Below are 19,969 nucleotides of genomic sequence, written 5' to 3' on the forward strand. Positions count from 1 at the left end.
TTGTAGCACAGACTATAAAGTAATGGTAATAAACCATATGAAGATTTTTTTTCCTCCAAATAGTTCATGGCTGTGGAATCTGAAAGGCAGTGATTATCCACTGAAAGTAATTTTCCCCTGAGGAATCTGGGCACTGTCTGGAAACATTTCTGGTGGCCACAACTGGGGAGGTGCTACTGGTATCGATGGGTACAGGCCAGAGATGCTTCTAAACATTACTTCAAGGTACAGGACAGTCCTTCCCCAGCCCACACACAAAAAATTACCTGGCCCAAGATGCTATTAGTGCCAAGTCTGACGAACCCTGGGCCAAGGCAGATCTTTCAAAACTGTGATTATGTGAAAATAAATTACGATATAACAAACATGAACTAATACTATTATAATCTTATCTTTTTAAACCCTTGCTTAGAAAATATGAGACTACTAAACTCATTTCTTATGTTGCCCAGAGATTAACATGATTTACAGCCTAACTTTTAGGAGCACAGGTAAAAAAAATCATGATGATAAAAATTCCCTAATCAAAGGAACAAATGTTCTGTTGGGAAATGGACTTGAAGCAGTACCACACAACAAACAGTACCAATAATTCTCATCAAAATACGCATACCACGGATCTCAGCAACCAGGCCCTTGGATTACTGGGTAAATACTGTGTACATCCACACACAGGACTTGGGTGGAAAAAGTGAATGACTCCAAGTAATTCTGAGTCATAACGGCATTTCTTAAACAGCCCATCATCAGAAAGTCTCCATGTGTCGAGGTACGTTACCATTTGTGGAGCAGGTGCACTACGGCTTCAGGTCTAGGATACAACGAGACAGGCAGGAGCTGCAGGTAGACTGGCAAAGATGAAGGGTTCTTCACCACAAAGTACTTCACCTAAAGACAGGGAAAGGAAAAGGAAAACCCCAAGAAAGTTTCAGCATCTCTCCTGAGTTATTCCTGCCCAAAACACATTACCTGAACCTAACCACAAAGAACCACCACACAACTCCAACTGTGGGGTTTTCTAGAAAATAAATGGCCTATATAGACCTCAAAAAGTGTGTCATGAAAGGCAAAGAAAAGCTGAGGAAGATGAAAGGAAACTCAGAAGACCTGACAACCAAATGCAATGTGAGATCCAGGACCAAAAGAAAATCTGCTATAATGTACACCAGTGCGATAACCGGAAAAAATCAGAATATGAACTGCAGATTAGATAATTTCCTGATGTTGATAATTATTCTCTGGTTACGTAAGATGTCCTTGTTCTTACTATATTCAGACCTATGTATTTAGAGGTAAGGGGGCATAATGTCAGATATGCACTCCCAAACGGCTCATTAAAAAAAATGTGTGGATAGAAAGAGAGAGAAAGAGATTGATAAAGCAAATCTGACAAAACATTACATTGATGAATATTTGTGAAGGGTAATTGGGAGCTCTTAGTACTAGTCTTGAAACTTTTTTCTAAGTTTAAAATTATTTCAAAATAGGTTTTTTTAAAGAAAAAAAACATTTCTTAGAGCATCCCATGAGTACCTGATGAGGTATAAATTATAACTCATATCATTTTTACTAATCATTCTTTTGCGATCTATGAATAAAACATATAGGCAAAGCTATTATACTTGCTGGATCATAGGACAAAAGAAACTGTTAACTTACTTTTTGTCAAATTTTAATTATCTGAAGAATCCCTCCTAATAACTGTAAAGTTGGTGACTCAAATGAAACTCCTGGTAAGCATGTATCTAAGTAAGAAGAATGAACAAATTTCCATATAAACTCCCAATGGTTTCCAGGGAGAGGAGACAGAGGTCCTACCTCATCCCAAGACTAAAACACTACATTTTCTAAAGAATCCTAATATTAAAGCTGATGATGGTAAGAAAGTATAAGCTTTAAAAATCTATCAAGATGGAATCGTTTAAGAAATGGTTCATTTTCAATTTGGTTTCCAAAAATTCAGATGAAGAAAAGCATCTTGGTTAATTTAGCCCTACAATTACTTGAAAATGGAGTCATTAAGTATACGCTTATATTCTACAGCCAAGCCATTAAAACAAATAAGCCACTCAAGAGTTTTAAAGGGTCTACTGAATAAAATTATTTTAGAACTAAGGCCTTTTAGTCTGACGATGATTTTAGTCTGACGATGATTTGTCTAACACATCTGACAAGACAATTATAGGACTAAGAATACAATGCAACAACTCATCAAATTCTGGGTCAGTACTTTAAGAAAAATGTATCTAAATTATGAAACAATACCTTGAATCAGAAGAGAAAATAAATTTCATAAATATTCTTGAACAAGTGTTCGTTAAATCTGATGTAAAGATAAACAAAAGTAACAATTTCCCATCAGGGTACCGTGGCAGACCCCGGGAGGGTTAAATGACCTGACCTCCACTTCCAGCCCTCTTCTCTTCCAGCCTCTTAAAATCAGGGGTGTCTGTGTGATACAATGTTTGCCAGTGAGAAGCAGACATCTTCTGTTGTCACCTCTGTCCTCTGTCCTTTCTCCTGCTGCTCTTACATGACAAAGAGAAGCACACCCAAGGAACACGCGAAGAAAGCAGGACAGACAGACAGAAAGCTTCAGACCCTGATTCATCACAGGGCTACCACACCAGCTCTGCATTTCTCTGGGCGTCACGTTATGAAACTAGTTCCCGTGTAAGCGAGTGTTAGTCAAGATACTCTCTATTGTCTGCGGTTGAATAGATAAGTGATTTACCGAAACGAAAGACTGTGAACTGAACATAAACTTCATAAATGAAATGCATTTGTAAAGCAGAGTGCACACAACGATTTTTGGTCTGTTGAGAGTTTTACTCCTTTTTTGGGCTCTTTTGACATCTCCCTACTAAAAGTGTCGAACCGCATATGGTGTCACTGAAGGCGAATTTAAATTAATTAATTTTGGCTAAAACAATACCCCGAAGTGAAAATACCTTGGTACACTCAAAAAGAAAAAAAAAAGAGCTTGTTGGTCCCTGACAAACAGGTTAAAAGACACACTATCCTCACCACACTCTTCCTGAGAGCAGTTGCACTGAAGTTTAACACAAGGCCAGGTTCTGCGATCAAACGAGGCAAAAAGGAAACAAAGGATTCTGACTCCTTGGATTTCTTCAAGTGGGGCAACCGAGTCATTCCTAAAACATTCCTCCTGATAAAGAAAGAAAGTATTACAAAAATTTATTTTGACATTAAAAAATAAAGGGAAATCACTAAATAGCACTCTCACTAAAGGAACAAGGGCTCCTTGAGGGGAAAAAAAGTTTATTCTAGGTCTGAAAAAGGGAGAGTACCAGGAGCCCAGATTGTCCTGTTTAGTTACTACAAAGCAAGGAAGTACTCAATGATAGAGAGAAACATGTCGAAAGGACACAGGAGCTTGAAGAGGCTCCCACCAGTCAAATCTGGGATCAGCTAATCAAATTTGGGACCTGGTATCACAAATAACAATAATCAAAGATTACAACATACTAACTAAAGAATCCATGAATCCATAGTTAAGTTAAAAAAAGAGAGAATTCTTTTCTAGAATATCTTCTAATAATTACAGAATGAACATAATAATTAAAATCACTATTTTGTAGCCACCAATCTAATTACTGATTCAGGCAGGATTATCAATGGGTGATAAAACTACTGGGTGAAACAATCCTAGGGAACAAGACATTTATATACTCTCAAATTATCACCCCAAATATTACCTATTAATTCCAAAGGGAGAAAGGTATCTTTAGAGAATGGAGAGATCAGCCACACATCACCTAAACCAAATGATTCAATTTAGCAAAGCCAAAAACTGGAAAACTGATTATACATCCCTCCCAATATGATGCAATGACACAACTAGGTAAATAGTATTATTATTGCCAAAAGTGTTTGGTGCAAATGTAAATTTAAGGAACAATAAAAAACTGCCAGAATATGGGACATTCTATAAGACAATTGACCTATACTCTTAAAAAAATGTCAATGTCATGAAAGATTGAAAAGGTTAATGCCCTAGTTAAAGAAAACTAAGGAAACATGACAAACAAATGCAATGCATGATCCCTGAGTGGATCCAGAATTCAAAAAAAAAGGGAAAATAAAAACAGCTCTAACAGATATTTTTGGGTCAACTAAGGGAATTCTTAATGTGGACTGCATATTACATAATGTAATTATATTAATGTTAGGTTTTTGGGTATGATAACTGGTAATGTAGTTATATGTAGGAGAAGATCCTTTTTAGGAAATACATGCTAAAATACTGAGGGACGAAATATCATGATTGCTACAGTTTATATTTTTAAACAATCTGCAAAAATAAAAAGCGTGTGCGTTCATATACAGAGAGATATGTGTAGACAGAAATCAAGCAAAGAGGGTAAAATATGAACAACTAGAGAATCTAGTTGAGGAGAAGATAGATGAATATGCATTGTACTATTCTTTCAACTATATTGAGTTTGAAATAAGCCAAAAAATAAAAAGCAGGAGAGAAATATCAATTACTAAGAATCCAGTACTGCAAGTTCAAAAAGGACTATGTAACTGTGTCTCCTCATTGCTGAATAATGGCAATGAAGAAACCTGAAGACCTACCTGCACACGTCACCATTTTTTAATTTCTTCCATCTTTCATACAATTTATTTGCAAGTTCAGAATCCACATCCCAGGAAGATCGGTCCAGAGAAAGGCTCCCTTGCCAATTAGGAATTTCTAAAAGTTAGATCAGACTTAATATTTATATTCACAGAAAAAATACAATTCAATTAGTGACTAATGCCAAGGGCAGACTATAAAACTTCTCAAACTGAGAGGACTGCAGAGTGAATAAATGCCACCTCCTTCTTCTGACTGCTTTACTAAAATTCCCTCTCCAACTCAATGGCAAATGATATACCAACTCAAACATGTGTAAAACAAAATTAAATTGAATTATGTAAAGGTAACGTAAAAGACACATGGCCCATAAATATAGCCTGAAACAAGTTACTACTATACTTGGATCATTTTTAACAGCTTACAGTCTAAACTACGTAAATGCTAATAATGTGAGTCTTTCAAGTTACTCTGTAGAATACTGATGGGCACACAGTGATTCTCAAAAAAGGGACAGAGAGCAGACACTGAGCCAATATAAGGTTATGTTCATAAACTGGTCTGTTCATCTCACCCTCTCTACTTAATCTGTTCTGTCTTTCTGTGCTAAAGAAAGTATCAGAAATTAAAAATAAGAATCTCCCAATCAAGAAATCTCTCCATTTTAAAACTCTCCTTAGATGAAACATTTTAACAACAGAATATTTTAATCAATCAAATGTTGGAAAAGAAGACTAGAAACTGCTTTTATATCAAAACTATGGCCTTTTGCGTCACGCAATAACCACCACCAAGATGTTTATACTGCTGTATCTGAAGTCTTCCAGGAAAATGCAATGTAATTCCAACCTATTTTTGCTAACTTCTAGTCAGCTCTTTTGTTAAAAGAAATCAGAGCCTTTCAGTTTTCCCAGTCATCAAGGATGCTATGATGATCGAGACAATAATGTATATGAAAAAATCCTCCACATGAATATGTTACTAAAGAATAAGGGGGGCATTATTTATAAAATCACCTCATGTTTTTTCAGATTCTTAACTTCTAGTCACTCTGTTAACAATCATGCTCTCTAAGAACAGTATATGTTGCAATTACATACATGGAACTATTCCATCTACAAATGCTGATTTTTTTTCCTTACTACATTCCCCCCCCCCCCAAACTATAGTTCTACAGAAAGCCTAAGGGTAAAATACTTACCTGCTTTTGATTTTCCCATGAAATAATGCATGCCACAATGTGCTATCACTTCAAAACCCAGACTCCCTTCCTAGATTGAAAAGTAATATATGAATAACTTAAAACATAACACTAAACACAAAAATCCTAATGCACTAAAATGCAAAGCAGACACTGGCCTCCACTCAGTCAACTTCCCTTTAACTAGATGCCGACCAACTAGAACATAAAAATTTCTTCATTTCCCCTATTCTTGATGGAGGGATACATGCTGTTTCTGACAGTAAGGATGACTACAGTGGGTTCTGTTTAATAACCAATGACCATAATGACAACCCGGGGGCTCAGGAGACACTGAGCTGCCTTCTGAACTGAAGATTAAATTAGTATCGGGACATTTCTGGTGCTATATACTTTTTTTTTTTTAACTGTACGCTAAACCTCTGAAAAGCCATAAACCAATTTCTAGTAACTCCTAGCTCATTAGAACTTTTAAATGAATACCTCATTTCCTATAGGTCTGGAGAGCACAGATTACATCTGAAACCTGCCTGCTCCCTCCCATTCTTACTTCTTCTCTTGATTAGATAAAGGAAATTTCTAAGAAATCACCCCTGCTCAAAATACTAATGAATGGGATTAACCTTACATTTTGTTTTGCTTAATTTTAGAAGTCCTATTGTTTGTATCTAAACATAGGCATTTCTAACTATGAAACATCAATGCTAGTGAGAAAAATCATAAAGATGGTTATATGAATATCTCATAGTGAAAAATTAGAATCCAGCGTTATACACAATAGCTTGGATCAAAAGAAGCAATAATAATAACTAACTGAAAATAAATAAACATTAAGAAAAAATGAGACATGTTTAAGATAAGATCTAAGCTAAATACAATTTGCCCGGATTTTAGAACGTATTTTCTTAACTATGAACCCTCTCAGGCTTTAGATCTGGTCCACTAAGGAAATTCAAAGAATACTGAGAGTCACTTAACAGAGGTCTAAATAAAGCATTTAACCAGGTAATTTATTTGAAATCACTGCAAGTATGCAATAAAATCTCAACTGTGTTTTCTACTGCAAGCACATATTCCTTACTCTACAAATTTCGGAAGTAAATGAAAATGAGATTTATTAAATTACTTGAAATGTGTTATCTGAGTCAAGAAACTTAAATTATATTACGAAAAATATAAAACTCTTTCCAAATACACATTATGGTGTCTAAACAATTTATCATCTAAGATGGGCCTGGTAAATCCTTCAATTTCTTAGGTAGCCTTGAAGAATATGAGCTTAACCTGGTTAATAAAACCCAAACATCATAACAAAAGTTTTAAAAAGAAACAGTTAAGGAAATTACACATGTAGCATTGTAAACAATACCTTGGTTGGTGCCGAGTAAATCTGTAGAGGTATTGCAAAAACGGCACCTATATTTGTAGTCAAAAACACATTGGTGAATATATTTATGGCAATGTCTTTAACAGCAAGTTTCAAAGAAAATATATTCCAACAGCCTGGAGGTAGAAATAAAGGGCCAGTGAAATTCAGAATCTAAAAAGAAAAGAAGCGAGAAAAATTACTTTTCCTAACACTAGTTATGATTACAATCATTATAAATATGATGTTAAAGTTGTCTAGAAAATATAAACGTCTTTATAAAATGTAATTTTACTCAATTATTTTCAGATTGGGGCACTGAAATGTTTTTAATGAATAAAAGGTTTGAAATCAATGTTTAATATGCTACTGTTTTTAAATTCCACAAAAGCAATCTGGAAATTTTTATAGGTGGTATTTTGCAAAAACCACAACTTTTTTCATTAAATAGACTTAATTTTACTAAATGCAATCCTTTCAGTATAAATAATACATTAAAATATTTTAGAATAATAGTAAGAGCAAATATTTTAAAGGATATATTCTGATCCCTTTGAGTTCCCTGAACAATAGTTAAAAACAAAGCAAACAGAAACCAAAAGAGCTCCAAGGTAACGCTGAAAAGGTTAAAAAGAAAAATATTGCTTTCACAGAAGACTGAATTTTTTAAATACTTAATTTCATAGCATCAGATCTTAAACAAAGCTTAAATAGGCTAAAACTTGGAGAAAAATATAATACCTTTAAAATGTGCTTGGCCTCCTTGGAAACAAACACATCATTTAATACAATACTATGGTCAAAATGATTGAGATACCATATAGACCAAACTCCCGACGTGTTCTCCTGAGTCTCTAAGTGGAACTGGGCTGTAGAAGAATCCACCCTAAAATACCTGTGGACAGAGGACACACGTGCCATCAGCCCTGGTCCACGACCGTCAGCGCTCTAATAAACAAAAGCAAGGGAGATAAAGCCCACAGAATGCTGTCCTTGAAATGACCCTCAGGAATCACTTCTTTCAGCCTTCTAGTTCACGTTGGAGAAACTGGAGGCCAAAGGGAAAGCAACTGGGCTGTGACCAGGATGGCACTCAGAAGCCACGGGGACAAGACGAGGACCCAAATGCAGTGCAAACAAGGGTTGCCAAGAAGCAACTCCTCTACCATGCCTGGCCTCACTAGGTGGCTGAAAACCTAATCTCAGAACCAAATTAATCACCTTCCTCCTCCCCATCCTGCTAATAGCTCTTCCGGGGCTATCAATGCTAATGGACGGGAACAAAAGTACAGACAGAAAGAAAGAGAATCAAACAAGTCACATAGGTTATATTTGTAAGTCATCTCTAGGAAAAAAAAATCCTATGATTTCAGAAAAAAACAGAAGTAACCTACCCTTGAACCACAGGAGAGGAGAGGCAGGCTTTTAGTGTTGGAGTGTTCTTTATTTTCTTCACGTCTTCTGTATAAATAACTCCACTGCCACAGGATGTAGCTGTTTTGAGGTACAAAGAAATAAATGTGAAAAATAAATACTTTTTCTTTAATTAGGTTTGAAGATACATATTTTATTGATAACTTTTTAGTTACTTTACAAGTTTGTCTCCAGTTTCACTCCATTAAAATAATGAATCACACAGAAATGGTAAAATCTTTTTCAAAAGCTTCCTTTCTTTACTAGTTTGTTGCCGATTACATGGAAATTGCTGTCTTTTTTTTTTTTTTTTAACTAAACTTCTCAGTTCTTCTTTGGGGGGGGAATTAGAATCAACACTTTGCATCTTTTCCTTTACAAAGATCTGTCTTCACCATAAATAAGAGGAAATTCCTTAGAATCTGCCAGAAATGACAAAAGTGAAAAATGAAGCTTTAGTGGGTGGGGTGGAAAGGGGCATGTGGAGGCATGAGTAAGAAAAGGAATAAAACCTATAGAGCAAAAAGGAGCTCTACAGTAAAAAGTGGGGATCCATTTTAAAACACTGTTGATTTTATCAAAACAAACCTTTAGCTAACTAGGTCGTAATATTAAATACTGAATACTTAACTTTGGTGCTAATAATGAATTGTTTTTTAAGCTATAAATATGGTCCAAAATAAAAATTCAAACTCTAACAAAAACAATGTGAAAATAAAACCTACCTGTCTTTCAGTTTCCCAATTATCTCAGACAAAGAAAGCAACAATCAGCCATTTCTTTAGCAATCTACCAGGAGTTCTATGCACATACAACTACATATATACTCTTCTTAAGAAAACTAATACACACACAGCTTGCATTACAAGCCTGTGTATGCTTTTTAATAGCTGTAGAGTACACCCCCTATGTATGAACTATATAATTTAACCAGTCACTTATCAATGGATGCTTAGCTGTACGGCTAGCACAAACAATGCACATCTTTGAATACATGCATGAATATATCTGCAGAATAAATTCATAATTAGAGTTAAGGATCCAAGGCCACACATGTGCATTTTAAATTTTCAGAGAGATTGCTAATGTTCTCTCCAAAAAGCCTACATCAATACATACTCCTGTCAAAAATACATGTTTTTTTTTTCCTTAATTGTTACCAACCCAAAATAATAGCAACCTTTTTTATCTTTATCAATCTAAGTAAAAAACTGCAACTCATTTGTTGCTTTAATCTACATTTCTTTGAATATGAGTGAGACTGGGCAGGTTTTCATATGTTTAAAAGCCATCTGCATTTCTTTAACTATAAGAAAGTTTTTTTTTAAACTGTAAGAACCTAAAGACAGGTTGGGTTACACTCACCAGACAGCCTACATCACACTGTACACAAAGAAACAAAACTGGAGCAGTACAACTGCCTCATCTGTGAAAGCACCACTTCCATCTTACATTCTGGCCTTTCAAATCACCAACTGAGTTCAACTGTAAGCTCAAAATCCTCATATGCAACAGAATAGCAGCAGCATCCACAATTTATTTTATCATTACACTACCTCTTACAACTACTATAGCTGTGTGATTGAAACAAACCCACTTATTTTCTAAAATCCATGCCTAATCTGTAGCTACAGCTCACTTTTCATAAACAGCTAGCTAAAAATAAAAAGATTATTTTAAATATTTTAAAAATCTGTACCTCTGCAAGCAAAAGAGGCAATTTTTGTAAAGTTTGTTGTAGAAGTAGGGAGCAGTACTGGTTCAAACTGCAGAGATAGAGCATCTTTCTGTGAGAAATGATGTACATCCTATAACAAAAAAGGATCCACATTATTAGTTTCAGCTGTCAGAATATGTGATCCAGTTTGGATCAACGCTACTAAAATAACCAACACACACTGACTAACATACACGGTAACTGCCCAGCAGATGCATCTGCAGCAGTACTGGGGAAGAGTGGGGTGCTTACATACATCATACAATTATGGGGTCAAAGCAAGGGGAACTGGGTTTAAGTTAAAGCAAAAGGGTATAGAAAACAAGTGTTCTGTATCTGTTCCCAAAAAAGCCTCATGTTCTGCACTTAAGTACACGGTTATAATTTCAAATTGTACTTTACTTAAGCATGTACAATTACCTGTATCCATATAAGGCTGTTTCCTGAATGTAATATATATATATTTACTGCAGAATCATCTGTCCGAAAGATCAGAGAAAGGGGATTAAAATAAAGAGCCATCTCATTCTCATATTTTAATATAGTAATTAAAATATCACAAGACACATCTCTATAAGAAACGTAACTTATTTTTCAACACTAAAATTGAAACTAGGAGCTATTTTTTGGTCTGTATCCTTTTAAGTCACAGGAATAAATATACTTAGAAAAAGATTTCTCTCACAACATAAACCATCCAAATGAGGAAGAACTAGCAGTTGAGAAATGCTGACTTGAAGGGAATTCTACCACTCCTTTGAATGAAACTAACCAACTGGACCTCTTCAAATAAAGCGATGTTTTCCAGTTGGTTAGACCGCCCCTTATTTCCTTATTCAGACAGGCACTTTGAGAAAACCAAAACTCTGGTATCTTAAACTACAATTTCCCTCACAAAAAAAAAAAAAAATTCCCTACAAGTTTTTTCCCTAAGTCAATGTCCTCTTGACTATTATGGGAATCACCAAAAAAGTATAAATCTGAGGAAAATAAAGTTTTCCTGCTGATCCATCAGACTACAGCCAATTCTGAGGACTAGAAAGTAAACCAAGTTCAATGACAATTAATACTGACAATATAAAGCTATACTTTGTACAATCTATTTCTCCGGATATATATATATACACACACACACATATACACACACAAAAATACATATGCACACACATACACACACGTATGTATCACATATACATATATTTATATCCTAAAGCCGTTTCTATGCTAGATGAATTACAAATCCCACATGATAAATTTCATGGCTCATATAATTTATCCCCCTCAAATCATACACTGTTGCAGATTGAGAACCAATAATTTAAAAGAGCAAAGGCTCTTTTGTTCTGTTTGCTATGACACTATTATCTGCAATCAATATTATAGAATGATACAGGTTCCCACTAACACATTATAATCAAACTTTAAAAGTCCACCTTACCTGAAGTCTCAGATTTATCTGTAACTACATAGACAATAGAGAGATGATCTAACAAATCTTGTGTGTTCTCTTCCAATTCTTTTGAGGAGTTTACCATTGTTACAATTATGCTCATTTGTAGCCGTAAAACATCATCAGATTCCAGATAACAACTCTGCGATCCGAAGTAGGGGGGAAAAAAGGAACAACTCAAAAAAATTATCTGAACTTTGTGGTTCCAAATTATAGAAAAAGATAAATACTTAAGGTAAGGGCATGTGTATTTCTGAGAACAGAAATGTTCTGTTTTTGTTTTTAAGCAAACAGGCAGCAAGAAAAGCAAGGAGAAAGCACTACAATAATTACCTGTAATTGCTGACACACTTTATTATGCAAACTACATTTCAGTTGCACCTGCAAGAGGCTAGTATTAGTGGTTCCTGCCTAAATGAAGAAAAAAAAGGAACAGAACTTAAAAAGGAAGCAAAAGGCTTAATCTTGTATTTAACAGTAAACAATCTATCATTTGTTCAGAAACTACATTTATTCACTTGCTTACTTATTCATTGAACAAATATTTGAGTATTTCCTAAATACTGGTATTATTCTATTTACTAGAAATATAACTGCAAACAAAACTGACAAAAATCTGTACTGTCCCTGAGTTTAAAGCCTCATGGAAATCATAAGCTCTTTCTTGGGCAACATGAAAGCTCCTGTTATGGCAATAAGCAGGCAAATATGTCCTAAATATACATAAGAACACTGTAATTTGGCATTTCTTAATACATATTGAACATTTTGTTTAAACACAGGAATCCACTTTTATTTTAAAACAGATTCTCCCAAGAACATTCAATTAATGAGGTTAGAGGCTGTGATCCGTGCCCTATACCCCCAATCAGGTAAAGCCATAAAAGATGTTCAAAATTCAACTGGGTATCCATGTTTAATATCTGGACTAGCTATGGCTATAAGAGATAGAGTATATGAGACAAATGCAGGATTCTTAGTCACATGGGTTGATACTGACATACCTTAAAGACAAAGAAATACAAAATCCAATCAAGGGTTACAGCAAGGTGGTAGGATAGGGGTGAATGCACAGAAAACTTAGGTACTGCAGCCTGTGGAACTAATGGGCCTGGCTATGAGATACTTCTTTCTTTAAAATTGATGTTACTGGCATAGTGATTATAAAAAGGTGCTCAGCCTGACAGCCACAATCAGAACATCAAAAATTCCAACAAGGTAAGAAGGCATCCCAAAGCCCGGAATGACATAGTTTCATTTTTGGAAATGGAACCAAACATTCACTGAGGCTCTTTTAAAAATTTTATTGCTCACATATTGAATGATTCCTTTCCCATAAAATATCCAGAATAGGTAAATCCACAAACAAGACAGAAAGCAGATTAGTGGTTGTCAGGGGCTGTGACAAGGGGAGGTCACACACTGTGTAAATTTGGGTATGAGGTTTCCTTCTGGAGGATGACAATGTTTGGAACCAGACAGATGTGATGGTTGTACAACAACGTGAATGTACTAAATGCCACTGAACTAGCAGTTTTTTGTAAACGGAACCTAAAATCTTAAGGAAGAACCAGACTTTTAAGTCTTTTCTGTGCACAAATCTCACCGTCAAACACAAATAAAAAGAATCCACCAGTCTCTGAAATTGCTTTAACCAAAGTTAAAATGATCTTTGTGTTAACAAACCAATAGAAACTTCTCGTTTTGCTTATCCCTTCCCCTCATTAACACCATTAACCATTCCTCCTACTCTTGTTTTTTCTCCTTCCTCTTTGGCTACCCCTTCGCTGGCTTTGTCTCCTCTAACCATTGGACTCTGGAACTACTCTCTAAATTCTATCTTGTGCCCACTTTCCCCACTCTCTCTCCAGGGGAGCTCACTGACATGATGAAGTCTTCCATAATTATATCTCCAGCTCAGACCTCTTTGTAGATCAGTATGTCCAATGGACAATTAGGCATCTACCTGAATCCTCATCTACTCCAAGCCAGCTACCCTTGCTGTGTGCCTCATTTTAGGAAATGTCACCCTTATATGAACACTTGTTTAAGCCAGAAACCTAGAAATTAACCTCATTTTCCCTTCTCTTACCCTCCCCTCCAACAAATCCATAGTCAAGTTTCTGATGGTGCCTCCTAAATTGTTCTTCAATCCATTCACTTATCTTCATTTCAAGAGTTTAGAGGTCAACAAACCATAACCAGGGCCAAAACCCTGCCTGAAGCCCATGTTATAAATAAAGTTTTACTGGAATATAGTCAGGCTCTTTCCTTTACACACTCTCTGTGACTATTGCTTTGTAGTTGCAACAGAGACCATATGGACCACATGGCCAAAAATAATTCATTTCCAGCCCTTAGAGGAAAAATTTCTGGATCCCTGCCTTACTTCATGAAAAAAAACAAATTAACCAACTAACAACAACAACAACAAACAAACAAACAAAAAAACCTAGTACAAAATCTCCCTCCACACTACATCAGGAGGGAGTTTACAAATATGCAAATGTGATCATGCCACTAAAGGCTTAAAACACTTCAAAGTCTTCCCAGAGCCCTAGGCAAAAGTCTCAGATCAGTCACAATAACTGCAAAAGTCAGGCACCTATAATCAAAAAGTATTGGCAAAGTCCTCTGAGGGATGGGAGAAAGAATATGGAACTATTACACCTTATCATCAGGGAACCCCTGATACTGTGTGAAACTTTACGGACACCCAAATCAATAGGCCATGCCCTTGATCATTAGGCTTACTCTTGTGAAGCTTATGTAAGTAGCAGAGAAGCTTAAACTACTTTTAGGCATGCCTAAGAGTTACTTCTGGAGGACCTCTGTTGTTGCTCAGATGTGGCCTTTGTCTCTAAGCCCAATCGTGCAAGTGAAATCACTGCCATCCCCCCATCTGGGCCATGATATCCAGGGGTGAAATTCCCCCTGGCAACGTGGGAGAGGACCCCAGGGGTGAATCCAGACCTGGCACCGTGGGATCAACAATTCCACCCTGACCAAAAGGGGAAAAAGAAATGTAATCAATAAAGCATCAGTGGCAGAGAGAGTTCAAATACAGTTAAAAGGCTACTCTGGAGGTTGTTTTTACACAAGCTTCAGTTAGACTTTGCTACTTATCATAACCTGCAAACCCCCAAGCAGGACCATTCCAGCCAATCCTAAAGAACACCTAGGGCAAAATAAAAGATTACACAAGGGTTCCATGCACTAGAGTAACTTTCCAGGAACCTATAACCTCCAGATGGGTCCCTGAACCAGATTAGTCCCAACCTCTCCAGAACATCAGATAGTTCTGTCTCTCAACCCCGTATTAGTGACAGACCCTTCCAATATGAAAAAGTTAGAACAGCCATAGCCTCAACACCCCTAATGAGAGGGATGGAAAGATCAAAGGTGATGGTGGAGTTACAAAGAGAAGATAGGATTTAACAAATGAATATGAATGCTAAATCATTAAGTTGATATCTCTTTTAGTCTCCAGTATTTTAGAGCAGCTAGAAGTAAAAACCTAAAATTGTGAATTTGTAACCCATGCAAACTCTGAAATATGTTCTACAACTAATTGTGGTACTGTGCTTGGAAATTTATAGCTTTTTTGTATATAAGTTATTTTTCACAAAGAAAGAAGGAAAAAAGTCGATTGTGAAGATAAAATAATATTTAAACCCTCTAACCTCCTATATTCTGGAGCAGCAAGAAGGAAAAATATGAGAGAATCATACGGTAGACCATGACAAACTCTGGGATCTGTCCTGTAACTACTTGTTGAAGAGTGCTTTGAAAACTATTGCTTTTTTATTTCTTTGCTTTGTATATATCTTGTACTATTCAATAACAAAAGTTAAAAGTCAAAAAAAAAAAGTCAGGTACCTTCCTAGTCTTTACCTCATTTGTGCTCCAACCTCACTGGTACACCTTCAATTCTCTTTTGCCCTGAACCTTTGAATGTACTGTTCCTCTGCGTGCAGCCTCTTCCCCAACCCCCTCAACCTCACCCCTTCGCCTAGCTAAATCTGATTCATCCTCCATATCCCTGTTTAAATACACCACAGCTGCAGTAGCAGACCAATTACTCACACCTAGAGCACACTTTACTTGACCTTCTGTAATACTCATAATTATAAACCTAACAACTTTTTCAAAGTTTGTTTTCCCTGGTAGATTATAAGTACTGTCAGGGTTATGGTAACAAACGGCTTTACCACATGCCTACACTTAATAGGCACTCAACACAGAGTTGCTGAACGAATGAAAGTGTGCAGCAACCACAAATGCTAAGGAAATGAGGAAGCTTGAAAAAGGGCAAGAAAGGAAAACAACAGCTATAAAAAAAAATCAGAACCTGATCTTCTGTGTATGTTTGATGTGGAACTTTCAAGAAAGTTTAAGGAAAAAAAATCCACAGACACACTTTCAAAGTACATATTTATAATTTTGTTTTTTATATTACAATAATTTAACTATAGGTATTAACATGACAAGGCCATTCTCTCCCTTACACTATTTCTTCAAATACTGACATAATGAAAGCTCAAAATTACAATTTTGTAGAGATTCAAACTACTATTTGCTCAGTGACTTGATGTGATATATGTATCTTGTACTATTCAATAACAGAAGTTAAAAGTCAAAAAAAAATAATATTTTGTCATTCTGGATGGATTGTATTTATAATTTATCATTTTAAATAAGATTCTATTAGCTGGAAGCACAACAAAAATAAACTACTACTTTGTCTCCTTTGCAATGGAACATATTTCAGAACCCCACAAGGGGGAGTTCTAGCACCTCCAAACTGCCTTTGTTGCAGTACACTAATTGTGCTAAAAGAGAAAATTTAAAGTTCGTTTTTTTTCAAAAGAACAACACTTGTGGCTGCAATCTTGACTTTAAAAAGGAAACTTTCACCAAAACACGGGCCATTTGGAACAACCACGCACAATGGGATTACAAATTACCCCTCAAGGACCCCAATTGAGGTCATTTGTTATGACAGTAGAACATCCCCTTATCCATGGTATGCCTGAGCAGATTACAAAACAAAACTAACAAAAACAACACCTAATAAGACGTTTTCCTGGGAAGTAAAGAAGATGGGAAAAATGTGACTTGGAGGGGATTAAATGACTTATCACTGGTGCTGGGGTTAGTAAGTTGAAGAACAGAAATAAAAAGCAAGTCTTTTAACCTGTCAGCACTTTTCCTAAATCTATTCCTCCTAGCTATCCAAAGGCCTAAAATTTCATGAACATGGAGACACACTTTAGAAAACTATAACAAGATGTAATGCAACAGTCGAGAAAACAGAACCCTTTTGGTATGGCGTGTGTTTCCATGGCTTTGTGGTGAAGGGGTATGAGTTTAGGGAACTGGATGCAAGAGAGAAAGAACCTTCCTTCATTTGTGCACTGAGCCAAGGGCGTATGTGCAATTAAACAGGAAAGAAAATGACAGGCCTAAAGTGCTCAGTCATCCAGGATGACTTTCACTAACAAGAGTAAACCATATCCTAACAAAAGTAAACAAGAAGTCTGTAACATAAGGTGCTAATCCAGACAGAATGGACAAGAGACCTGTGGAAATTACGACGCCCCTAATAGTGACCACACATAAAGACTTTTCATTTAATATATAACTTATAAAACATAAAAGAATTACCAATCTTAGGTTCTGTTTTCCTCCCTTTACAATTTTGAATGTTAAATTTTAGAGGTCCTTATAAAAGTCAATCTCTTATGCCAGTGTATTTATCCTCAATAAAGCAGAGCAACCATCCCACTGGCCATGCAAACAGTGCTGTGTACATTCAATACTGTCAAGAATAAAATGAGTGTTTACTTGGGCACCCTTCATGCACACTCATACTCTATAAACCAAAGTCTTAACTTAGTGTTTCCTGCATGTTCTAGTCTACCAAAAGCCGCCAAAATGCAACACACCAGAGATGGATTGGCTTTTAATAAAAGGTGATTTATTTAGTTAAAAACATATAGTTCTGAGGAGACACAACTACTGACCTTGCAGAAATAAAGGAGGTAATAACAGGATACTATGAACAACTTTACGCTAATAAATACAACAATTTAGATGAAATGGACAGGTTCCTGGAACGACATGAACAACCAACTTTGACTCAAGAAGAAACAGATGACCTCAACAAACCAATCACAAGTAAAGAAATTGAATGAGTCATTCAAAAGCTTCCTAAAAAGAAAAGTCCAGGACCAGACGGCTTCACATGTGAATTCTATCAAACATTCCAGAAAGAATTAGTAACAACTCTCCTCAAACTCTTCAAAAAAATCGAAGTGGAAGGAAAACTACCTAATTCATTCTATGAAGCCAACATTACCCTCATACCAAAACCAGGCAAAGATATCACAAAAAAAGAAAACTACAGACCAATCTCTCTAATGAATATAGATGCAAAAATCCTCAATAAAATTCTAGTAAATCGTACCCAACAACACATTAAAAGAATTATACATCATGACCAAGTAGGATTCATCCCAGGTATGCAAGGATGGTTCAACATAAGAAAATCAATTAATGGAATACACCATATCAACAAATCAAAGCAGAAAAATCACATGATCATCTCAATTGATGCAGAGAAGGCATTTGACAAGATTCAACATCCTTTCCTGTTGAAAACACTTCAAAAGATAGGAATACAAGGGAACTTCCTTAAAATGATAGAGGGAATATATGAAAAACCCACAGCTAATATCATCCTCAATGGGGAAAAACTGAAAACTTTCCTCCTAAGATCAGGAACAAGACAAGGATGCCCACTATCACCACTACTATTCAACATTGTGTTGGAGGTTCTAGCCAGAGCAATTAGACAAGAAAAAGAAATACAAGGCATCAAAATTGGAAAGGAAGAAGTAAAACTATCACTGTTTGCAGATGATATGATACTATACGTCGAAAACCCGCAAAAATCCACAACAAAACTACTAGAGCTAATAAATGAGTACAGCAAAGTAGCAGGCTACAAGATCAACATTCAAAAATCTGTAGCATTTCTATACACTAGTAATGAACAAGCTGAGGGGGAAATCAAGAAACAAATCCCATTTACAATTGCAACTAAAAGAATAAAATACCTAGGAATAAATTTAACCAAAGAGACAAAAAACCTATATAAAGAAAACTACAAAAAACTGTTAAAAGAAATCACAGAAGACCTAAATAGATGGAAGGGCATACCGTGTTCATGGATTGGAAGACTAAATATAATTAAGATGTCAATCCTACCTAAACTGATCTACAGATTCAATGCAATACCAATCAAAATCCCAACAACTTATTTTTCAGAATTAGAAAAACCAATAAGCAAATTTATCTGAAAGGGAAGGTTGCCCTGAATTGCTAAAAACATCTTGAGGAAAAAAAAATGAAGCTGGAGGTCTCACGATGCCGGACTTTAAGGCATATTATGAAGCCACAGTGGTCAAAACAGCATGGTATTGGCATAAAGATAGATACATCGACCAATAGAATCGAATAGAGTGCTCAGATATAGACCCTCTCATCTATGGACATTTGATCTTTGATAAGGCAGTCAAGCCAACTCACCTGGGACAGAACAGTCTCTTCAATAAATGGTGCCTAGAGAACTGGATATCCATATGCAAAAGAATGAAAAAGGACCCATATCTCACACCCTATACAAAAGTTAACTCAAAATGGATTAAAGATCTAAATATTAGGTCTAAGACCATAAAACAGTTAGAGGAAAATGTTGGGAGATATCTTAGGAAACTTACAATTGGAGGCGGTTTTATGGACCTTAAACCTAAAGCAAGAGCACTGAAGAAGGAAATAAATAAATGGGAGCTCCTCAAAATTAAACACTTTTGTGCATCAAAGAACTTCATCAAGAAAGTAGAAAGACAGCCTACACAATGGGAGACAATATTTGGAAATGACATATCAGATAAAGGTCTAGTATCCAGAATTTATAAAGAGATTGATCAACTCAACAACAAAAAGACAGCCAACCCAATTACAAAATGGGAAAAAGACTTGAACAGACACCTACCAGAAGAGGAAATACGGATGGCCAAGAGGCACATGAAGAGATGCTCAATGTCCCTGGCCATTAGAGAAATACAAATCAAAACCACAATGAGATATCATCTCACACCCACCAGAATGGCCATTATCAACAAAACAGAAAATGACAAGTGCTGGAGAGGATG

The 19,969-nt window shown here is 35.9% G+C and overlaps 1 protein-coding gene across 3 annotated transcripts in view; it reads right to left on the bottom strand.

Annotated features, from left to right (window-relative positions):
* The window catches only part of TMEM131L (transmembrane 131 like), a 168,259-nt gene that overhangs the window by 53,941 nt on the left and 94,349 nt on the right, over positions 1-19,969 (bottom strand). For all 3 annotated transcript variants that reach the window (XM_077139755.1, XM_077139756.1, XM_077139754.1), the window contains exons 8-18: positions 12,084-12,161; positions 11,739-11,892; positions 10,721-10,779; positions 10,283-10,391; positions 8,565-8,664; positions 7,912-8,065; positions 7,174-7,344; positions 5,805-5,874; positions 4,603-4,720; positions 3,028-3,169; positions 779-888 (exon numbers count right to left, since the gene is read on the bottom strand). In XM_077139755.1, coding sequence (XP_076995870.1) covers positions 779-888; positions 3,028-3,169; positions 4,603-4,720; positions 5,805-5,874; positions 7,174-7,344; positions 7,912-8,065; positions 8,565-8,664; positions 10,283-10,391; positions 10,721-10,779; positions 11,739-11,892; positions 12,084-12,161 — 1,265 coding nt within the window. The remainder of the gene's footprint in view (positions 1-778; positions 889-3,027; positions 3,170-4,602; positions 4,721-5,804; positions 5,875-7,173; positions 7,345-7,911; positions 8,066-8,564; positions 8,665-10,282; positions 10,392-10,720; positions 10,780-11,738; positions 11,893-12,083; positions 12,162-19,969) is intronic.

Source organism: Tamandua tetradactyla, chromosome 22 (genome assembly GCF_023851605.1).
Source record: "Tamandua tetradactyla isolate mTamTet1 chromosome 22, mTamTet1.pri, whole genome shotgun sequence".
Classification (NCBI taxonomy): domain Eukaryota; kingdom Metazoa; phylum Chordata; class Mammalia; order Pilosa; family Myrmecophagidae; genus Tamandua; species Tamandua tetradactyla.